The sequence below is a fragment of the Corythoichthys intestinalis genome, chromosome 6 (assembly GCF_030265065.1).
Source record: "Corythoichthys intestinalis isolate RoL2023-P3 chromosome 6, ASM3026506v1, whole genome shotgun sequence".
Taxonomy (NCBI): domain Eukaryota; kingdom Metazoa; phylum Chordata; class Actinopteri; order Syngnathiformes; family Syngnathidae; genus Corythoichthys; species Corythoichthys intestinalis.
This window is the reverse complement of record NC_080400.1, coordinates 43,493,950-43,513,938: the sequence shown is the minus strand read 5'-3', so window position 1 is coordinate 43,513,938 and position 19,989 is coordinate 43,493,950. Positions and strand designations below refer to the sequence as shown.

At 38.6% G+C, this 19,989-nt stretch overlaps 1 protein-coding gene across 2 annotated transcripts in view; it reads right to left on the bottom strand.

Moving 5' to 3' along the window:
* Positions 1–213: 213 nt before the first annotated feature.
* chrd (chordin) overlaps positions 214–19,989 on the bottom strand; it is a 35,336-nt gene continuing 15,560 nt past the window's right edge. For both annotated transcript variants that reach the window (XM_057839137.1, XM_057839138.1), the window contains exons 10-21: positions 17,816–17,963; positions 16,665–16,771; positions 16,149–16,428; positions 15,822–16,063; positions 15,622–15,735; positions 11,151–11,342; positions 10,928–11,021; positions 7,491–7,547; positions 7,269–7,372; positions 6,412–6,675; positions 1,577–1,670; positions 214–1,240 (exon numbers count right to left, since the gene is read on the bottom strand). In XM_057839137.1, the coding sequence (XP_057695120.1) occupies positions 1,185–1,240; positions 1,577–1,670; positions 6,412–6,675; positions 7,269–7,372; positions 7,491–7,547; positions 10,928–11,021; positions 11,151–11,342; positions 15,622–15,735; positions 15,822–16,063; positions 16,149–16,428; positions 16,665–16,771; positions 17,816–17,963 (1,752 nt within the window). In that variant the 3' untranslated portion in view covers positions 214–1,184. The remainder of the gene's footprint in view (positions 1,241–1,576; positions 1,671–6,411; positions 6,676–7,268; positions 7,373–7,490; positions 7,548–10,927; positions 11,022–11,150; positions 11,343–15,621; positions 15,736–15,821; positions 16,064–16,148; positions 16,429–16,664; positions 16,772–17,815; positions 17,964–19,989) is intronic.

Genomic DNA, 19,989 nt, shown 5'->3' with positions numbered 1-19,989 from the left:
TAAATAAAAAATAAGTCAACTCAGCCAGTTCAGTCTATTTTCTTGGAAACAGACACAAACAATTGCCCAATCACAATGAGAAATGTTTATGCTTATTAAGTGTGTCTGTGTCAAAACGGTCAATATTTTTTGTTTGTGAAGCTTACATTGCGTAACTTGTCAAGATTCACAACATCAATAATAAAACCATTTCAATTTAATCATCATCTGTATTTTCCTGTCTGTTTCCATGGCATTTAATAAATACAAATACAAACATGCTTCATCTCCTTAAACAACATTAAAAAGAAAAACACCCAATATTATTTAATTCAAAACAGACGGGACAAAATAGGAACAAGTGAAGCAGAGCAAAACTAAGATCAACAAGTGGCTCAATGTTAGCACAGAAACAAGAAGCAGCTGGATATGTGGGAGCTTCTCTTGGTGTGATCACCATGCTGCCAAAGAAATAGAAAGTGTAGACTGGTTCACTTGTGTAGAAATACCCTCCAATTGGAAAAGAATCTTTTTGGAAACTTGCTGAAATCCTTCCAAAAAAAACAAACAAAAACAAACTCTGTCCCTGTTTCACTTTACTTTAATAGTTGAAATCGGCCTCGGCAACCAGCAGGTTTATTGTCACGTCCATTTGTACAGCTGTTTAGCTGTATTTTATAATGGAACACATGCACGAGCACGTATACACACACATCTGGTCCCACACAGATTCACACGTCTTTACATTGTCCAGTGAGAGCACTTGAAGTGGCGATTGTACAGTAGCCATGGCTGTGCTCCAAAATAGAAGGCCTGTCATGCAGGAACATTCAAGTGAAACTTACTCAACAGCCAAACGCTTCCATTCAAAAACTGCCTTCCTAAGCGGCTGAATACATTTTGTTTTAAGCAAGCAAAAAATTCCCATTTCAAGACAGGAAGCAGAAATCTGCAAGTTTGTAACCTTTGTTTGATAATCTCCAAGGTCACTAATCACGAGGAAAAAATCTCTCATTCGTTAGTTTTCATCTTCTTTTTTTCCCACTTCTCTGTCCTTTACAATCTTGAAGCTGACAAGGTGGGTGGGAGAGGGCGGGGATGTCTGGAATTTGATCGGCCCAGTGTGCAGTTCTGGGTTTGAGGGAAGGGTCAGCTCAGCAAGTCGTTGTCTGAGTTATTTGATGGTTCTGTATTATGTCAATGCTCTAGCTTGTTTGTTTGTCAAGAGTCTTCATCATTAGATCATCTTCATCTCTCAAATCTGTAGGGGAAGGAAGTGAGGAATAGATTTAAGATTTTATTTCAATTTGAGGGTCAACGATGATTGACTGACTAGTGAGTGTACCATGGAACACCTATGTCATACAATTTGGAATTGGATCAAAATTTCAAAGTAATGTAATACAAATTTAAGCAGTGCTAAGTCAGCATACTGCAGGAATACAGATAAAAATCATTTTAGGATGAACAATGTGTACTGTATGTTTTGCTTTTTGCAAAAGTAATAGTGAAAAATGACATTTTTAGTAAGAGGAAACTCACAACAATTAACGAACAGATAACATTTATGTTATTCATGTTAAGAATTTTCACTTACCGATGCAGTCAGGACAGCATGAGCCATCTTTGCGAGTGATGTTGGAACAGGTCAGCACTGGACATTGCTTACGCTGACATTTTGTCACACCATGCTGTAGGAAATAATAGAGGGACATTGTTGGCGAAAATAAAAACTACAGTTGCTGAGTCATTTTTATTAAAATTTAACCCAGAGGGACTATCCATGACTCCCATACAAATCACTTACACATAATTATTTATTCAAGTTGATATGACATTAAAAAAGCAAGCCTTATCAATATATCTGGCAGAATCCGTGCAACATATTCTACTTTGGATGTGTGAAGAATGTAAGTGTAATATTTACTTTTTGATTAGATCCGTTATGGTGCCTAACAACTCTCAAGGGAAATTTCTGTCAATTAGATTATCTCATGTACAACATGTATCTACTTTTCCGCGTGGGATAAAGCTATAGTTCAACATTTTGTGCACTAGTCTGGTTGATGGCTTTAGACAGAGTACAGGTACAGTGTATCACAAAAGTGAGTACACCCCTTGCATTTCTGCAGATATTTAAGTATAAATTTCCATGGGACAACACTGACAAAATGACACTTTGACGCAATGAAAAGTAGTCTGAGTGCAGCTTATGTAATAGAGTTAATTTATTTTCACCTCAAAGTAGCTCAAAATATAGCCATTAATATCCAAACCCCTGGCAACAAAAGTGAGTACACCCCTTAGAAACTACGTACATCCCTAAATGTTCAAATTGAGTACTGCTTGTCATTTCCCCTCCAAAATGTCATGTGACTCGTTACAGGAGTGCTGTCAGCATTGCTGCAGAGATTGAAGAGGTGGTGGTGGTGGTGGTGGGGGGTCAGCCTGTTAGTGCTCAGACCATACGCCGGACTCTACATGAAATTGGTGTGCATGGCTGTCACCCCAGGTGGAAGCCTCTTCTGAAGACGGTACACAAGAAAGCCCACCCGTCTCATGAGATCATAGGACATGGTTCCAGTAATCCATGTGCTTTGTTGACACGTCTTCAGAAAACTGTTTGCGAGCTTTCAAGACCTGAATTTATTTGGTAGTGATTAGAATGTTGTGTTCTTTATGCTCTAGTTTTCTGAATAACTGTTAATATATTACTTGAAGAGACTATTTAACCTGTTGTTCTCCATTTTATCGTTTTTACTATAATGTATAATGTTTGGTCTTCTCCCCCAAAACATGACTTATACTCCCGTCCAACTTAATTTTTTCCTCCTCATTGTGCATTTTGGGCTAGTGCGACTTATACTCAGATGTGACTTTTATTCACCGGGCTCTTGTCAAATGGCTGATAGTAAACAGTGGTGGGTAGGGTAGCTAAATTAAGTAGTACTCAAGAGTAGCGTTATCTCAAAATAATATTACTCAAGTAAAAGTAGTTGTCCAAAAAATTTACTCAGGTACAAGTAAAAATAAATTTGGTGAAAAGAATACTCAAGTAATGAGTAACATTGTGAGTAACTGCTAATATTTTTGTGGGATTTAATTTTTTTTTTTTAAACAATGGTATTTTTTTTCTGCGCACAGTTATCTACTGTATATGGACTATTGTCATAATGATACTGTACAATGACCCATTACATAACCACATTAAGCCAAAGAAATAATAATCCAACATGAGAAAATAAATTCCATAAAAGCATTATTTGTCCAAAGCAAAGTCCAAGCATGACTGCCTTCTGGTGGAGAAAATAGTTCCTAGTTTAAATATTGAAGGGTTCCTTCATAATGACTACCCGTATTTCGAAATTAAAAAGATCATATCTCCGGTTTTCCGTGGTCAATCGATGCCAAATAAAAACTGGAAGAGAGGTTAAAATCCACACTTTGAGTCATGTTGAGGGCAGCGCTCTATATCAAATACTTCATTTATTTTTACGGTGCTTTAAAGACATCACATGATTGAACAGGCTGGTGTGAAGATAGAACGGCAAGCTTGCGTCTCATTGGTATAATGGAGTCATGTGATTATTGTTGCGACGTCTCGTTGGTGAAATCTGTAGAGCTACCCCGGTAATACACCAGGCATGTCTCTACACTTGGGATCGCTGGCCCAAAAAATAAGAAATCTAATATGTAGAAAAAAGAGGAAAAACGTAACGACTCTTGTGAAGCCCAAAGTAGCGGAGAAAGACTGGCGGTTTTTTTCTTCACAAATCTACTCAAGTAAAAAGTATAGCTTAGTAAAAGCTTAGCAAAACTACTTTTAAAAATACCTTTTTCTCAAAAAGGTACTCAAGTCAAGAGTACATGTAATGCTTTACCACCCACCTCTAATAACAAATATACTACAAACATGGTTTGACAAAAACAAATTATTACTAAACTTAAATCAAACAAAATTCATGTTATTTAGCAGATGCAGTAAAAATAGTGAAGTACAAATACAGATAGATGGGGTAAATATTGAAAGGATCTATGAAAACAAGTTTCTTGGGGTAGTTATTGATGAGGAAAATTAACTGGAAAGCTCATATAAAACATATACAAAGTAAATTATCAAGAAGCATTACAGTCCTGAGGAAAGCAAAACACAGTCTTAAATCACTCCACATACTTTACCGTTCTTTAATCCTGCCACATTTACACTACTGTACAGAAGTCTGGGATAATACTTATAAATGTACAATAAATTCACTATCCATTTTACAAAAAAGAACCATAAGAATAGTAAATAATGCTGGTTATAGGGATCATACAAATACATTATTTTTAAATTTCAGAACATTAAAATTCATGGACTTGGTTAATTTTCAAACAGCTCAGCTAATGTATAAGGCTTTACACAGGTCACTTCCTGGCAATATAAATAAATTATTTTTTAACAGAGAAGGACAATACAGTTTGAGGGGGGAGCTTCACCTACAGCATCAGAGGGTATGAACTACATTAAAAAGTTTTTGTGTTTCAGTTTGTGAAGCTGTGGAAGAAACTAGATGAGGGGCTCAAGTAATGTCCACATGACCCAGTTTAGTGGTACAAGCACATGGTTTTCACTGGGTATACAGTGCCTTGCAAAAGTATTCGGCCCCCTTGAACCTTGCAACCTTTCGCCACATTTCAGGCTTCAAACATAAAGATATAAAATTTAAATTTTTTGTCAAGAATCAACAACAAGTGGGACACAATCGTGAAGTGGAACAAAATTTATTGGATAATTTAAACTTTTTTAACAAATAAACTGAAAAGTGGGGCGTGCAATATTATTCGGCCCCCTTGCGTTAATACTTTGTAGCGCCACCTTTTGCTCCAATTACAGCTGCAAGTCACTTGGGGTATGTTTCTATCAGTTTTGCACATCGAGAGACTGACATTCTTGCCCATTCTTCCTTGCAAAACAGCTCGAGCTCAGTGAGGTTGGATGGAGAGTGTTTGTGAACAGCAGTCTTCAGCTCTTTCCACAGATTCTCGATTGGATTCAGGTCTGGACTTTGACTTGGCCATTCAAACACCTGGATACGTTTATTTTTTAACCATTCCATTGTAGATTTGGCTTTATGTTTTGGATCATTGTCCTGTTGGAAGATAAATCTCCGTCCCAGTCTCAGGTCTTGTGCAGATACCAACAGGTTTTCTTCCAGAATGTTCCTGTATTTGGCTGCATCCATCTTCCCGTCAATTTTAACCATCTTCCCTGTCCCTGCTGAAGAAAAGCAGGCCCAAACCATGATGCTGCCACCACCATGTTTGACAGTGGGGATGGTGTGTTCAGGGTGATGAGCTGTGTTGCTTTTACGCCAAACATATCGTTTTGCATTGTGGCCAAAAAGTTCAATTTTGGTTTCATCTGACCAGAGCACCTTCTTCCACATTTTTGGTGTGTCTCCCAGGTGGCTTGTGGCAAACTTTAAACGAGACCTTTTTATGGATATCTTTGAGAAATGGCTTTCTTCTTGCCACTCTTCCATAAAGGCCAGATTTGTGCAGCGTATGACTGATTGTTGTCCTATGGACAGACTCTCCCACCTCAGCTGTAGATCTCTGCAGTTCATCCAGAGTGATCATGGGCCTCTTGGCTGCATCTCTTATCAGTTTTCTCCTTGTTTGAGAAGAAAGTTTGGAAGGACGGCCGGGTCTTGGTAGATTTGCAGTGGTCTGATGCTCCTTCCATTTCAATATGATGGCTTGCACAGTGCTCCTTGAGATGTTTAAAGCTTGGGAAATCTTTTTGTATCCAAATCCGGCTTTAAATTTCTCAGACCTGCCTGGTGTGTTCCTTGGTTTTCATAATGCTCTCTGCACTTTAAACAGAACCCTGAGACTATCACAGAGCAGGTGCATTTATACGGAGACTTGATTACACACAGGTGGATTCTATTTATCATCATCGGTCATTTAGGACAACATTGGATCATTCAGAGCTCCTCACTGAACTTCTGGAGTGAGTTTGCTGCACTGAAAGTAAAGGGGCCGAATAATATTGCACGCCCCACTTTTCAGTTTTTTATTTGTTAAAAAAGTTTAAATTATCCAATAAATGTTGTTCCACTTCACGATTGTGTCCCACTTGTTGTTGATTCTTGACAAAAAAATTAAATTTCATATCTTTGTTTGAAGCCTGAAATGTGGCGAAAGGTTGCAAGATTCAAGGGGGCCGAATACTTTTGCAAGGCACTGTAGGGAAGAGTAAGGGGTTCAACTATAGGGGGTTAACTATTGTTGCTGTTATCTCAAGAATATCAGTGGTTCTGTCTGTTTTTTGGTTTTTTTAATTTTTCGTTATTTTTGTTTGTCTATTATTTTTATTTGCTTATGTCTAAATAAAGCATTCATTCATTTATTCAAATGAAGAGGTAATTCTCAGAAAATACTTACATCACACCAGCAGTTGATGCACTTCATCTCTCCCACCAGTGGTACCCAGGGATGCCAGTTATCGCTGTTCTGGTAATAGTTCTTCCCAAATTTGCAGTGTCTGGGCCCATCTGCCTGCATCATGTCAGTGTGTTCCAGGTCCCCGGGGGTCTTTTCCTCTTCTAGACATTCTTTGCAGCAGTCCGAAGGATTTCGTCTCACCGGATGACTGCATGTCAACACTGGACACGTCACTTTCTCGCAGTGTACCTCACCTGTTAAGCCCTGGGTGAATTAAATTGAATTGTCAGTCATTCACAAAGTACAGGTAATGAATCAAGCCTGGATACACTTGTAACAGAAAAATGGTGTCTATAAGTAAGACAAAACACATAGTGGTCTATCAAATAAATGTTCGTATTAAAAAAATAATAATAAATCTGTGCATGATTACAAAACACTCAAACGAAAACGGTATTGTTTAATGGTAAGTTGGTGATTCTTGAAGTATTCTCATGCCACTGTGCAAACTCGTTCTTTGCATGTTGTTTATGTTTCATAAGCTGAGGATCCTTTATGTTTTTTTAGTAAACAATCAAATCTCTTTTGCTAGTTATAGCCCAAGTAACATATTTTCATAATATCTGGGCATTGCTATAAATTGTGTATTAATCCTAATTATAGTCCCAAGATCATTTCTTTCTTCAGCATTTCAACTCCGTCTGTCAGTCCTGAGAAATTGCTTGGTCTATTTCCACATTTTACTCAAACTGGTGAGACATGCATTCATGCCTGTTTCTCGGGAGCTAACGCAAGTTAAATGACCCATTAGGGGCCTTACAAAGTAAAGCCAGATGTGAGTCTGGGTGTGTGTATACCTTGCAAGTGCAGACGGCACATTTAATGAAACCGAAGGGAGGTACGAAAGGATGCCATGTCGTTCCTGGGGCATGCATCTTCTGGTCTCCCTCAAAATAACAACCTAAGAGAAATATATTCAGATGTTATTCTGGGGACAGCTGACAGGTAAATATCCAAATGATTTGCGAACAGACCAGAGACAAAAAGAAAATCCAGATGGCAGAAAAGAAAAAACCTACCTTCAGGATTTTCTTCTACTTTTTCTGGAGCTTTTAGATCTTTAGTCCCCTTTCTCTCTGAATGGGAAGAAACAAATGGGGACATGGTAAATGGTGTATTTTCAGACTAAAGGCTGCTACTCGCCCTCGCTTTGAACCCAGTATCTCATAGTCAAGTGTGACCTATTTACCTATTCTTACAGGTTAATGGGCTGCACATCTTTGGGTGTAAATATCTATAACACAATGTGGACACCAGAGGTCTCTCGTCCAATGAGGCTTTATTAAAGATCGACCAATTCAGGGTTTTTCAGTACGATACTGATTACTAGTAGTTAGAGGGGCCAATAACCGATTTTTGGAGCCAATATTTATTTGCTGTAAAAGTGTACAAATTGGCATTAAAAAATTTAAATACCGTATTAGCCCGAATATGAGACGGCCCTGATTATAAGACGACCCCCCTCTTTTCAAGACTCAAGTTTGAAAAAAGACTTTTTGAACACCAACTTAATTTTTGTACAGAAAATAATTACAGTACATCTGAAACAAATGATTATAACAATATATTTGTGAGAAAAAGCATGTTATTTTGCCTCATTCAAATCTTAATAAATGAACATTTAAATATGTAAACTAAAGTGCAATCACTTCCGTAAATGAATGGCTTCTGATTTTTGAAATGTAAATAAACAAATCTATCGTGATAGAACAACAAAACTGCAATAACTGGCAAAAATTGCACAGGGAAAGACAATGCAATAAAATAATGCAAACTGGTTAAACTTGAGAGTAGCTGAGATCTGTCATGACAGAACATTACTCCTCAAGTTCAGCATTTGCTTCAATGATAATCGCCATCTAGCGTCGTGAATGGGTATAATGTCTAGACCCCGAATATAAGATGACGACCCACTATTTCGGTCTTTAAATGCAAAAAACACAGTCTTATATTCGGGCCAATACGGTAATGCAAACATTGATCTACATTAAAATGCTTAAAGCATGTTTATTGAATCACAAAAAAATAGAAAATAACTGCTAATAACAGGGGGTAGCGTGGTTCAGCCGTAGAGTAGTCGTTCCCTAATCCAGAGGTTGTGGTTTCGATTCTCCGCCCTGATGACCTCGTCTAAGTATCCTCGAGCAAGATACTAAACCCCATGTTTGTGCTGTGTCACCAGTAGGTAGATGACAATGTAGTTGTGAAGCGCTTTGAGGGCCTCCTTAAAAAGTTGGAAAGGCACAATACAAGTGTGACTTCATTTACATTACCATTTAACCAATCAGAGTACCGGGTGATTACTAGTGCAGGCAGGGGTGAAAGTTGGCCAGGACAGTCAGGAATGCAGTTCCGGTATAAGATTCCGGGCCAGAACGCAGTTTCGGTATAAGATTCAGGGCCGGAATGCTGTTCTGGTACACGGTGCTTTGATTCAGAAAATATGACAGCAACTGTCAAAACGCTATGTAAAAAAAAAAATGCTAAACTGCCACACATGTATTTCATCTCCAAGAAGAAAACAATCTACCAACATCAGATTTGCATACACAAGTGTTAACAACAAGCATAATAAAGTGCTTGTGTAGCGTAATCCGTTTCCGCCGATATTTATTATTTATTTTATTCCACGGACGGCATGGAGCTGCCACGGTTGTCTGAGGCCATGTTCACACGTGACAGGGTGTTTGGCAAAAAGAAGATATTTTTCTACGGTTTGGCCTATCATCCACACGCACATTTAAATCAGTGTTTATAAAAAACGACGAGGAAAGTGAAGTGCGAATTCTGCGTTTGTGGCGCCATCATGTGGACACTGATAACCGAAGATTTACATCACTGGCTGCGACAAATTTTGTCCTCACGTCGCACATGAGACCAATTTTTACATTTGGAGTATATCAAATAGGCACTTTTTTGCTTCCTTTTTTTTTTTGTTGTTTTTTTTTTTTTTTGTTTTTTTTGTACAAACTCTTTTTATTGAAAGATGGGTATTTTGGACAATTATTTTATTGTTTTGAATGCACTTAAAAATGAAAAGCGGTTGGCAGTTTGTTTTTTTTCTACACAAACGTGCAGGTGTGGGCGCAATTATTTTTCCCTGACGTATTAGGGCATAATCCTCGTTTAAAAAAAAAAAAAAAAAAAAAACTGCCACGTGTGGACATGGCCTTAGTCTGACGATGATGAGTCGTCAATGTGTAAATGCACGTAGCAAAGCAAAACGCCTGGACTCATTTATCCGTTCAATTGGCTGACATACTGACGTGTTCAGCAGAGATAGATAGCTCTGATTGGTTCAAATGTGCATGTTTTCTGGAACAGCAGAAGAAAAAAAAGAGTTGTTGAATTGATGCGACAAAAAAAGGGCAATGCAACAGAAAATGGATCAAATCTTTAAGAGCAAGGCAAGAGTTAAGGAGGCTTATTTATCATATGTAGTTTTATTTGCTCTGATGGGGAGGTGCAGAACATCTTAGCTGTCAAGGTGCACTTTGGACTTATATTTGTTCATTTATGTTAGGCTACTTATTCATTTCCTTATGATTTAAAAAAGTTAATGTGCGACCTTCAAAATATATTCCATTTCACTCTGCATAATATAAGTCATTTGTACTTGTTTTTCTGAATGTATGTTACTTATATCTTTATTATTTAAAAAAAAAAAAAGTAAATGTTTACATTAACTTCAATTTTAATATACATCCTATGTTCTTAAGTAGTTAAAATTGAGATTTTTGCATTTAGTATGTAAGGAAATGAGGGAAAATAAAAATTAGGAGATGGAGGTTGGGGTTATTGCTGTTTTTGTTAACTTTTATTTTGCAAATCATTGAAAAAATACAATTTTGAATGAAAATCTGTTTTTGTATGTATTATAGAAATAACTGTGCCAAAAAAGTTTTCTTTGCATTTCAGTACTTTTAGGAGGTTTGACCCCCAACCCCACCAAAAAAATGAAAAATAAATAAATAAATAAACAAACATTTCTGGCTCCGTGGCGACCTTCACGTCGGGGAGTTCTGTTCCGGCAAGAAATTCTAGCCACTTTCACCCCTGAGTGCAGGAGAGAGGGGTGGGTGAGGCGTACAGTCTGGGTGCGGCTTATAGTCAAGTGTGTTTTATAGTCCACAAATTACAGTGTATATACACACACTACTTGCTGTTGGGCCTGATCCCTATTCCCAGAATGCTGAATAATGGTGTTCCACTGTCAACACAGTCGTCAATAAATTATTTCCTGACTGGAAATTGTCCAATTTCCCATAGCACAATAATGTGCTACGGCACACTCGTCAATATTTATAATGTAAAAGAACTGGGTTTGGCGAACACCCATTCAGGGTATTTCTCACCTCTTGCCCAACATCAACTGAAACAGGCTCCCGCATACCCACAACGCCCTTGAGGTTTCCCAGTACAGACAAGGGATGGATGGATGAAACAAGAATCTTACCATCACAGATTGGGCAGCATTTATCAACAGGCAGGATAGTTTGGGAACAGGTCAACACCGGGCAGATTAATGGATCACAAATCACAGTCCGCTTCTACAAAGAAAAAAAATATTTTTGTGTGTGTTCCTTAAGGGTAGAGTTGCTCTTGAAAAAAGAATAAACGACAAACATCCTCAAAGACTTAAGTGTCAAATTAACATCTTACGGTTTCTTTTTATCTACCTGACAGCTGCAGGAGAAGCATTTATCATAGTTCGGAGTCCAGAGAGATGCATGGGCGTGGTACTGGTTCTCAAAGAAGCAGGTATGAGGATCTTTTTTTAGCGCCTCGGGATCTTTGACAAAAAGTTCATCAAATTCAGCCTCGTCTATGTCATCTTTAGTCCCAAATTCGCAGTTGTTGGGCACATGGACCTGGAAAATTCATACGATTGTAAAGAAAATTGGAAAAGAGAAAGTTGGGATGTTGCTGCAAATGTCATATGCTTTTTTAGTTTTTTAAATGGAGCATCTCTGCTTACATAAAGTACAACCATTAATTAGTTGGACCTGTTCGATATTAAAACAGCTGGACTCAAAATTTCTTATTCTAACTGTAGATCATTAAAGCTAAAAAGCGGATTTATAGTAATAAGATGCTTGTGCACACGTATATGTGTGCGTGTCTCTCCATGTTAGTAACACAATTTTATGCACTTTCCAACAACACTTGCAGTCTGTGAAAGTGTGTTTATGTGGACCTCTGGGTACTAATGTTAACTAACACATAAACACATTTACAAGAGCCCAACGAGGACTACCGTTTACGCTTCTTTTTTGGTGCTGAACCATTATTGTTGTGGAGTACAGTAGGTCTCTTTTGGTTGGCGCAGCTTCCTGTAGTTGTGTCTGAAGGATTTACCAAATTGAGTGTTAAAAAAAAACAAAAAACTTTTTAATCCACTGCAGTATATTTATCAAGTAGGTTATTCAATTTAAACTAAAAAAGAATACCATTAAACTATTTGGAACTATGTTTTTTTAATATTTAGGAATAACTTTTAAGTGTGCAAAAGTACATTATTTCTGCACCCCCTTCCTGAAATCTTTAATTGCAGTTCTAATGATCAATTGCATTTTCACAAAACATTTTGGCTTGTTACAATAGCGCATTCTAATTTTTGCTGTGATGGTAGTACGCATTCGGCGAGCCAAGTATTCTTTGATGTGTTGCTTGCAGTAAAATGTTTTGAGACTTTTTGTTTGAATAATGAATTCATAAAAAAAAGTTAACAATCAAGATTTCCTAAGTGGTAGGTAAATCAATAACAATAACCAGTGGCATCCTATATAAGAACGAGTATTTAGCAATATATTCAGAGATGAGTCATCTTAGTTTTTTATAAACGCTGTTAGACATGTATTAATTTAACAGTACGGTTGCGCAGTAGTCAATGTTGTAAATCATTTTGGCATGGTTTTAAGATTTTGCTATATACAACGTTTAAATGACACGTCGATTAAAAAAAAAAAAAAAAAAAAAAATGAAAATTAAGATTTCCTGATAGAATTGCAGTTGAGTCAATACATTAAGTACATTAAGTAAACTTAAGGTCAAGTTTATTTACGTACTTTACCCCAAAACATTCAAAAATAGAACAAAAGGCTTCAAAGACATACTATTGCAAAAAGAAATAATGACTGATGGCCTATCCTCAACCACCTCTACCCATATCGGGCAAAGAAAAATCATGAGAAGAGACCATAAATGTCAGGGCTACGATGGATGTCAACCATACAATGTAAACTATTGTTTCCCAACCTGTTTTTTAAGTTTTACATTGAGAACGATTTACAGTGTATGTCAAAAATGAGTACACCCCTCGCATTTCTGCAGATAAGTATATTAAGTATATCTTTTCATGACACAACACTGACCAAATGACACTTTGACACAATTAAAAGTAGTCTGTGTACTGTGCAGCTTATATAATAGTTAATTTATTTTCCCATCAAAATAACTCAAAATATAGCCATTAATATCCGTCAACAAAAGTGAGTACACCCCATAGAAACTATGTACATAACTAAATGTCCAAATTGAGTAATGCTTGTCATTTTCCCTTGTGTCATGTGACTCGTTACAGGAGTGCTGTCAGCATTGCTGCAGAGATTGAAGAGGTGTGGGGGGTCAGCCTGTTAGTGCTCAGACCATACGCCGCACTCTACATCAGATTAGTGTGCATGGCTGTCACCCCAGGAAGAAGCCTCTTCTGAAGACGGTACACAAGAAAGCCCGCAAACAGTTTGCTGAAGACATGTCAACAAAGCACATGGATTACTGGAACCATGTCCTGTGGTTTGATGAGAAGGGCAGGCTTTCTTGTGTACCGTCTTCAGAAGAGGCTTCTTCCTGGGGTGACAGCCATGCACATCAATTTGATGTAGAGTGCGGCGTATGGTTTGAGCACTAACAGGCTGACCCCCTCACCTCTTCAATCTCTGCAGCAATGCTGACAGCACTCCTGTAACGAGTCACATGACATTTTGGAGGGAAAATGACAAGCAGTAGTCAATTTGGACATTTAGGGATGTATGTAGTTTCTATGGGGTTTACTCACTTTTGTTGCCAGGGGTTTAGATATTATTGGCTATATTTTGAGTTATTTTGAGGGGAAAATAAACTCTATTATATTAGCTGCACACAGACTTTTCATTGTGTCAAAGTGTCATTTGTCAGTGTTGTCCTATGAAAAGATATACTTAAATATCTGCAGAAATGCAGGGGTGTACTCACTTTTGTGATACACTGTAAACAAGAAAAAATTTGCGAAAGTTGACCCCAGAAAAAAGTGTATATGCCAACGCTAATGAATCGTAAAAATAAATGAAATGAAATGTTTTATTCATCTATTTTCTATAGCGCTTGTCCTCGTTAGGTTCCCTAGTGGCTTAGAGCCCATCCCAGTGGACTTAGAGTCAGGTGTCCAGTTAATATTTTCAAAAGAAGTTTATTGACGTCAAAGGTTATGCATTCCCACTTTGCTATGTGCTGTTGTGATCTAAGTTGGGCTTGCCAGTGTAGCACTAAAACGGGACTCTTGACATTATAAAAGTGTTTTTTTACAAGACCACTTGTGTGAGTGAAGTCAATGTCCTGCAACTATGCATGTACCAATAAAATATACTGCAAGTGTCCTTCTTTTCCAATCAGCTTTTTTACATTTTACCCAACATATGTATACGTGTTCCATGCACTGTAAATATTTGAGGGAATCCAAAAATAACATCAAAGTCCATTGGCCTGACTTTTGTCTTAGTATCTTTCTTGTGCTTGTGTACTTGTGCTTCCCCATACCAACCACACATCAACCTTCCCCCTCACAAATCAGGACCTCTCTCCGTCACAGTGTTGCCAGCTTGGCGACTTTCTCACTAAATTTGACCAGGTTCCAAAGCCCATTGGCAACTTTTTTTTTTTGTCAAAAGCAACTCGCGATAAATCTGGCGACAAGTTAGCATCATTTTTTTTCTACTGTGCTTTTTTTTTTTTTTTTTTTTTTGTTCTCCGACGACATTATTCCTGACTCCTAAAGCGTCCTTTACAATTACATGCATTCCCTATTATGCAAATTAGGTGATGAAATCATCTAACAACGTTTAGGACAGCAAATAGCACTTTCCTTACTGGGGAGATGGCAACACTGCTCTGTAAAGTACAGGATAAGTGGTGGAACTTAGAGGCAGTTTTAAAAAGCCCGCTAAATGGTGCAAAGGACCCGCCATCTTTCCAAAGTACATGTTTGCGCCTATTTACAAAATTACATGGGGCTAGTCTAACATGCCCCTTAGCATGGAGCTGACTCACCATGGTCAACACTTGGATGGTCTAAGACAGTGGTCCCCAACCTTTTTTGTACCACAGACCAGTGTAATGTAGGCCTTTTTTTTTTTTCACGGACCGGCAATGTGTGGCAGAAAATGACAGTGAATATGAAATAATAACAATACGGGGCTGAAAATAAATATTAAGTGCAGGGAAAATGTCACTCACCGTACCCTGAATCAACCTTTTTTTAACAGAGGCCTCTCCTAAAACTTGACGGCAAATATCCGTGGTCGCAAGCATATTGAGGTTTCTTGGCTTTAGCAATACGGTTAGCCATGAGGTATGATGCGTTCAGTGCATTCGCTTTTGTTGCCTCGTTTTCCTGCTTTTAGCCACATGTTATGCAGAATGGACTTGGTTGTAGGCTCCTCTTCTGGCTCAGCAGGTGGCCTTTTCCCCATAAAATAGCTGTCCAAAGGAGTCGCAGCCCACAGTACACAGTCAACAGCAGCTAAAGTTACTGTTTACATTGACTGGCGCTGGGTGTGCAAACACACCAGTAATTGCAGCCAACCACTACACAGAGCTTTACTCGAATAAGTATATAGAGTAGACAGGGATATTGATGCGTCAATGCCACAGTCACAGGCCAGATTGCGGTCATTAATAATTGATTTCTCTGCGGCCTGGTAGCAAATGCTTCACAGACCAGTACCGGTCCGTGGCCCAGTGGTTGGGGATCACCAGTCTAAGAAATTAGGGCCAATATATCATACCTTATTGAAAGTTTGTCTTAATTTGATAGAAAAAAATGGAACTAAATAAAATTGAAAAAAAACATGATTAAAATGACCACTGGCTTAATCTGGAATATTTTTTACGTACCCGTCCGCGAAGTTCTCCCCTTGGGTTCAATTTGGTGGTGACCTGGATGAAGGCTTTTCCTTGATCCAAATGCTGCAATAATTCAGCACTGATGTCCTTCAACACTCCTTGAGCCTGAGTGGGGTTGAAACAGATTGAGACTGTTTTCTTGCTTTGTGGACCCAAAGATGCATTAGTAACCCGCGTCGATGGTGATGTACCTGTGAGCCATAGAAGCCAGTCAGCAGTCTCTTGTGATTGACACTGCTGTCATCCATCTCCCCGATCTCAGCAAACCCATGCAGGTGGGCATTCACTGTGAGGTCATCGGCCTTGCTGAGGCCCGTCACAATAATTTCATAATGAAGATGACAGTATTTGTCAACGGAAACCCAGGCGTGGCCGGAAGCACCGGTTCGAATTGGGGGCAACACAAAGTGGCCGCCAAGAGGAGTGGGCAACTCTGGCGGGAGAGGCAAGAAATTTAATGTGACTTACTGAAGATTTTTAAATGTACAATGGCTTCACTTTGTCAATGTTTTTTTTACCATGTCTTGGAGCTTCCAGGCCACTATAGGGCAGTGCTTTTATCTGGCCCCTTAGTTCCCCTTCCTGATTTTGAGCTGTCGCCACATTAATGAAGAGTTCGTTTTGCAGCAGCATGTGAATGTTCCGGGCCTCCAAGCGACTCCAGCTGCCCACTGCCCTGCCCGTGGCCTTGTTGTACTCTGGCGTCAAGTCGTACAGCACTGAACGCTTGTTTCTCCGCCGTGGCTTCAGTTCAATCGTGAGGCCGACCATGTCTGAAGTGAGACCCGCAACCTGAACCTGATTTTGAGGGAAGAGGTTCAATTTTTCGTTAAAATTTCAAGTATTGATTATGGATTTTTGTAAAAACCATCTTTATATTGTTACAAGATTTAAAGTCAACATTATCCATAATTTTACTATAACCCACAGCTGTGGAAAACGTCATCGAAACTAAAAAGCTAATGATCAACTTTTTTTTCCCATTTGTAACACGATAAATCTATAATATGAATAATAACAGGACAAATCCATACTTGATAATCCAGTGTGCCGTTATCATGGAGATTAAAGATGGCGGAACCCGTGCCTCCAGTCTTCCCTGGAGTCAGTGCATCACCGCTGGACAGCACACTTTGGATGGCTGAACCACACACAGAGTGACTTTCATCAAAATCTACTTAAGAACATTTTTTATACTCGTATTACTAAGTTTCAAAACATTTTCTCCACAGCTTAATCCTTCCTCGAAACTGCTGCAGAGTCAGACAGCATGCAATGTGAGGCAATGATTAGTGCCGAATTTGCTGTTTAGTTCAGGACAAAAGGGGAAGCGTGATAGACTCACACAGTGCTATCATGCACTGAGTCAATGAAAAGTCAATGAGGGCAAATATTCACATAGCCTACATACTGTATGATTTACAACATTTAATCCTACATGAGACCTTCCAGACCCACATGACGGTAGAATGTGTGGTCGCACTGTCTGGCGCATTCACAAAAACACACCCAAGGTAAAGTCTTCGTATGAGGTAACCCTTTCTGAATTCAGCAGGCTTAAAAGGATTGAGATGAATTAGGAGGAGAGGTGCGATAACACTGCATAAACGTGACAAAAGGGCAGAAAAAAGTTGAAAGACAAGGAACAAGGCTCTGAGACCAAACAATGGTGAAGTTGAGGAAAAGCGAACAGAGGTGAGAGTGAAAAGACCGTGTTGGGTTAAAATTCTTCACACATTACATCACAGCACTAGCAGTAACAAACGACAAGGACTGTCAGGTTCAGCAGACTGAAACGGCAACTTAAGGAGTGTGTGTCTGTTTGTTTTGCATGGGTTGATGGGCTAAGCACCATTGCAAGCGCAATGTTCATGTTCTGTTATTAAATGTTGCTTCAACAGTGACGGACAATCATGCTGAGTTCTTGAAACTCGTGAAATTTCTGGATTTGGACAATCTAGGAGTCTTAAAGTAATTTAACCAATTTATGTTCATCCAAAGTATGTGAGGAAAAACACAAATATGGGCAGAACCTACAACCTCCAGAAATTTGAACCTCCAACTCATGACAAATTGCAAAAGTAATTTTTAAATATAGTTGTTGCTGTTTTTTACAAGTATGAGCAAGACATTTTCCAGAACCATGTCTACTTTCTAACATTGACATATGATTGTTTGTACTTACTGTCACATGATTTTCTGCCAGTAATAAATCCCGAGATCCGCCGTGGATGGTGACCCTCTGTTGCTACAGCAATCTCCAGCTGCCCGCGAGACAGCCAGAAGAGTTCACGGCTATTCAGATCAGTCAGCACCTCTGCAAAATCTGGATCCTGTGCAGTTTGGAAAGGTGAGGAGGAAGTTAAGGTGCTGATTCAACAAACGGTTAAGTCATTGAAATGAAAACCCCTTCCTTCTGTGTACAATCAAAAACCTAAATGAACATATAAAATGTCAGTATTTCTAACTTAAGAACGTGAACAATGATGAGCTGAGCCGAGCCAAGCATAATGAGTGAATGGACAATGAAATCTCCCACAGAGAAATTTGGTCACCACATGTGCATCAACAGTTTAGATATCATTAAGGACGTCAAATGACAGTGTTAAATACATGCCAGCAATGAAATAAGTCGTTTAAAATATGGCTTGAGTTGCAGTTGCTGGGAAAAATTCCTCGCAAATTCTGTAAACTGTAGAAAGATTTGCATTTGTGTGAAAATTAATGTAAAATGTAGGGTTAACAAGGCAGATGTACATGAGTGTTGAAGATATGTTTCTTTTATGACCCCGCTCAGTATAAATATACATGCTCAATAAATCTGTACATGGGGGAGCCTTAAAGATCTTGACATGTAATAGAATGGGCACAATAGCAATCATGACTGTTGTTTTTGCCACACACTTCACAAAAAAGTCTTGTGTCGACACTCTTTGCAGGAGAAAGAAGAATGATATGCAACACTTTACGGATGCTTTACTTATTTAGCTTGAGCCACAACGTGTCAGTGAATTGCACCGAGGGCTACAAGGATCTCTTAAAGAGGTCATGTGGCAGCAGCTGAGCGCAAACTTCTCACATGGTTGCGCGTGCCGACAGGCCTAAAAGAGACGCGTAAGTTCTTCACGCCATTCCAGGCAGAATTAAAACCAGGCTCTCCTTTCATTGATTCTCCTCCCCCCTTTTCCTCTCCCTATGCATCTCAGCCTGCAGGCCGTTAACCACTGGCATGTGTGGGAAGTGTGGATGCAGTCCATCTTCCGTAGCATGCCCCCTTCTTCCCTCAGTCTCTCATCCAGGACTCACATCTTTCTCCAGCAAAGGGGTGCACTCTTGCATCAAAAAAAAAAACAACTTTCTCCTCTTTTCACTTTCACCTAACTCTCCATTTTTTTTCTCTTATCGTGTCTTAAAGTAGTTCGCTTAGATCAGAGCAATGGTGAACCCAGCACTAGGATGTGGTAGTCAGACCACATCCAGTCTCACTGTATCCTGCACGCCTTAATTACTCCAACCCCCTCATTTTAAATCTTTTAAACCACCACACTTATTACATGCTGCTAAGGAGATTAGATTTCTATCGCTATTCATTTGTTCAATGTGACTTGTGTGCAACATATTTGTGAAATGGTAAAGAATATGATAGCATATAAAGTAGCATCCAATGCATTACAAAAATATGCTTTTATTTATATCTATTAGCAAGCAAGAACATTGTATGAATAATAGAAAAAGGGTCAATCCAGAATTGGAGGACATTTTACATTGCACCCTTCAAATTTTAAATAATCCCCATACAAAATACTGCAATGTGTTGTTTCTGGGTAAATGTACTTTTCCTGTAACTATATTTTAAAAAAGGAAGAAAAAAAATGCTTGAAAATATTTTTAAACCCTGTCAAATGTCAAATGTTTGTCCTCTTGGTCAGCAGTAATAGCTAGATAAATAACTAGCTTCTACTTCAGAGAAAAAGCTAAAATAAATATATTTACAATCCTGCTACTGTAGTTATGCCAAATATTGCAAACACCAAATAAATCCTAGCATTATTGTTTTGTAATCAATGATCTGTAAGTTGAGTTAATGAAGAATTAGATAGTTAATAACCTACCACTGAGAAAGAGTAGCAGAAAAATAAAAATATTTTTCAGGAAATGTGTATCGAATACCGGTACTCAAATTTCCAAATGTATTTAGTGCAAGTGTCATGATTCAAGTATTTCAAGTACTCAGATTCAATGGTTAAATCAAAATGTCCTTCAATTCTAATCTCGAATGACCCAAGAACAAATGGCTGGGAAGTTGTTTTGGTCCATTCTTGTGTTGCTTAGTGGGCAAATAAATCCCTATGAGTTGCT